The 2,394-nt window shown below is 40.9% G+C and overlaps 1 protein-coding gene across 1 annotated transcript; it reads right to left on the minus strand.

Moving 5' to 3' along the window:
- Window positions 1-1,237: 1,237 nt before the first annotated feature.
- LOC138337313 (uncharacterized) lies at window positions 1,238-1,897 on the minus strand. Its single transcript, XM_069287219.1, has 2 exons — window positions 1,687-1,897; window positions 1,238-1,623 (listed from the first exon to the last, which is right to left on the minus strand). The coding sequence occupies exons 1-2, from the start codon at window positions 1,895-1,897 to the stop codon at window positions 1,238-1,240; spliced, it is 597 nt and encodes a 198-aa protein (XP_069143320.1).
- Window positions 1,898-2,394: the final 497 nt, after the last annotated feature.

A 2,394-nucleotide genomic window follows, 5' to 3' on the forward strand; every position in this document is an offset into this window, starting at 1 on the left:
AGATATCGTCAATGAAGAAAATGACAAACGAATCTAGGTAATTTCAAAATATTCTATTCATTACGTCCATAAATGGCGCCGGAGCATTAGTGACACCGAAAGTCATGACCCAGAACTCATAATGCCCATACCTAGTCTGAAAGGCCGTCTTTGGTATATCCTCCCTCTCACCCTAAATTGATGATACCCCGACCTCAAGTCTATCATTGAAAAGTAACTCGCCCCTTGGAGTTGGTCAAATAATTCATCATTCCAAGGGAGAGGGTACTTATTCTTAATGGTGACCTTGTTGAGTTGGTGGTAATCAATACACACTCTCAAAGACTATCCTTCTTTTTGACAAATAACACCGGAGCACTTTATGGAGATATACTAGGCCTTATAAAGCTTTTGTCATACAAATCCGTGAGTTGAGACTTCAACTCTTTTAATTCAGTCGGAGCCATCCGATATGGAGGGATTGAAATGGGATGTGTTTCCGGTAGCAAATCGATACCAAAATCAATTTCCCGTTCAGGCGGAATTCCGGGAAGGTTATTAGGAAAAACCTCCAAAAATTCACTCACTACAGGGACCGACTCAATAGGAGGAATTTTGGAATCCAAATCTTGGACTCTTACTATGTGATAGAGACAACCTTTTGAGATCTTTTTACATGATTTTAGACCAAATATGTTGCGACCTCTAGGAATAGAATTTCCCCCCTTCCACTCTATAACGGGTTCATTTGGAAAGTTAAACCTCACCACTCTTGTCCTACAATCAATGGATGCAAAACATGCATGCAACCAATCCATACCCAATATAATATCAAAATCAAACATATTGAATTCTACTAGATCAACATAAGAAACTTTATTGGGTAATGAAATAGGAAAATTCTGATAGATTCTTTTAGCAACAACCAACTCTCCCACCGAGTGGACACTAGAAAAGGGTCATGCAAAATATCGGGTAACACATCAAACTTTTTAGCTACTAGAGGTGTAACAAAGGACAAAGTAGCACATTGATCAAGTAAAGCATACACATCAAGAATAAAGATTTTAAACATACTGGTCACCACATCGGAAGAGGTCTCATGCTCACCCCTAGAACGAAGAGCATAGAAACGGTTCTTCCTTGGAGCATCACTAGTACCACTTGGCTGTCCAATCTTCTCTTGCCCCTTAGCATTAGGAAATCCCTCACCTTGTGGCCATTTTTGTCAACCAAATCGAATCCCCGTCCCTAAGAATTAACCAAAATGACCCTTTCCACATTTGGCACAAGTAGGTTTCTCATTAGACGAACTCTCAATCTTCCCATTTTGGATTTTCGGCTTAGGGTTCTTATAATTCTTAGCCTTAGGAAATTTGGATGGAACTTGATTTGAGAATTTCTTCTTGAATTTAGGCTTGTCTTGAATCTCAAGCCTATTCTTTATATCTCCATCCTCAAAGGACCTTTCCCTCTTTGTATCCTTATCCTTCCTCTTAGCTCTAGTCTCATCCACCCTCCTAGCATGCACCATAAGACGAGAAATGTTCATATTGTCATGTAACATCACCGAATGAAATTCTTCTTGTAAGTCATCTGATACACCCGTCACAAATCGACTCATCTCGTCTCTAGGATTGGAGACTAAGGAAGGAGCATATTCAGCCAATTAGATCAACTTCAAGGAGTAATCATGAACACTCATACCCCCTTGGCGGAGGTTAATGAATTCTACCACTTTAGCTTCTCTCATCTCTCTAGGGAAAAACCGGTCAAGAAACGCCTTCTTAAAGATCTCCCAAGTCACCGGCCCTCGTCGAAGCGGTCTATTATCTCTCCATTGCACATACCAAGTTTGGGCCACATCCTTGAGTTGGTATGTGGCCAACTCAGCTTTCTCACTTGTAGACACTCCCATAGCATAAAGTATCTTGTATACCTCATCAATAAATTCTTAGGGGTCTTCATCAACCTTAGACCCATAAAAGGTAGGAGGATTGATCTGAGTGAAGTCCCTAAGTCGGGAAGCCATAGTAGAAACTTGTTGATGAACCCTAAATGCAATCTCCTGATTGGCTTGGGTCGTCACAACTTGGGCTTGAACCGTCGCGGATTATGATTGAGTAGTCATGGCTCAAGCCATTTGAGAAAGAATATCCCTCATCTCTTCCTCTGTCATAGGTGGAGGGTTAGTCGGGGCTTGATCAACATTAGCATTCTCCTCAAGTGGAGGAACTTGCTCATCATTGGGAGGATCTCCCGCATTAGCAACTTCTTCCTCAAGTCTTCAAGCCACATTCCTTAGAGTGTTCATGCTTCTTATAAGCACACCAATATGATTAGATGCAAAAGCACACCATAAGTATACTCAATTGGCACGATATAAGATTTCCAAAAAAGACAGTAATTCCTAAG

Source organism: Solanum lycopersicum, chromosome 7 (genome assembly GCF_036512215.1).
Source record: "Solanum lycopersicum chromosome 7, SLM_r2.1".
In the NCBI taxonomy this organism is placed as follows: domain Eukaryota; kingdom Viridiplantae; phylum Streptophyta; class Magnoliopsida; order Solanales; family Solanaceae; genus Solanum; species Solanum lycopersicum.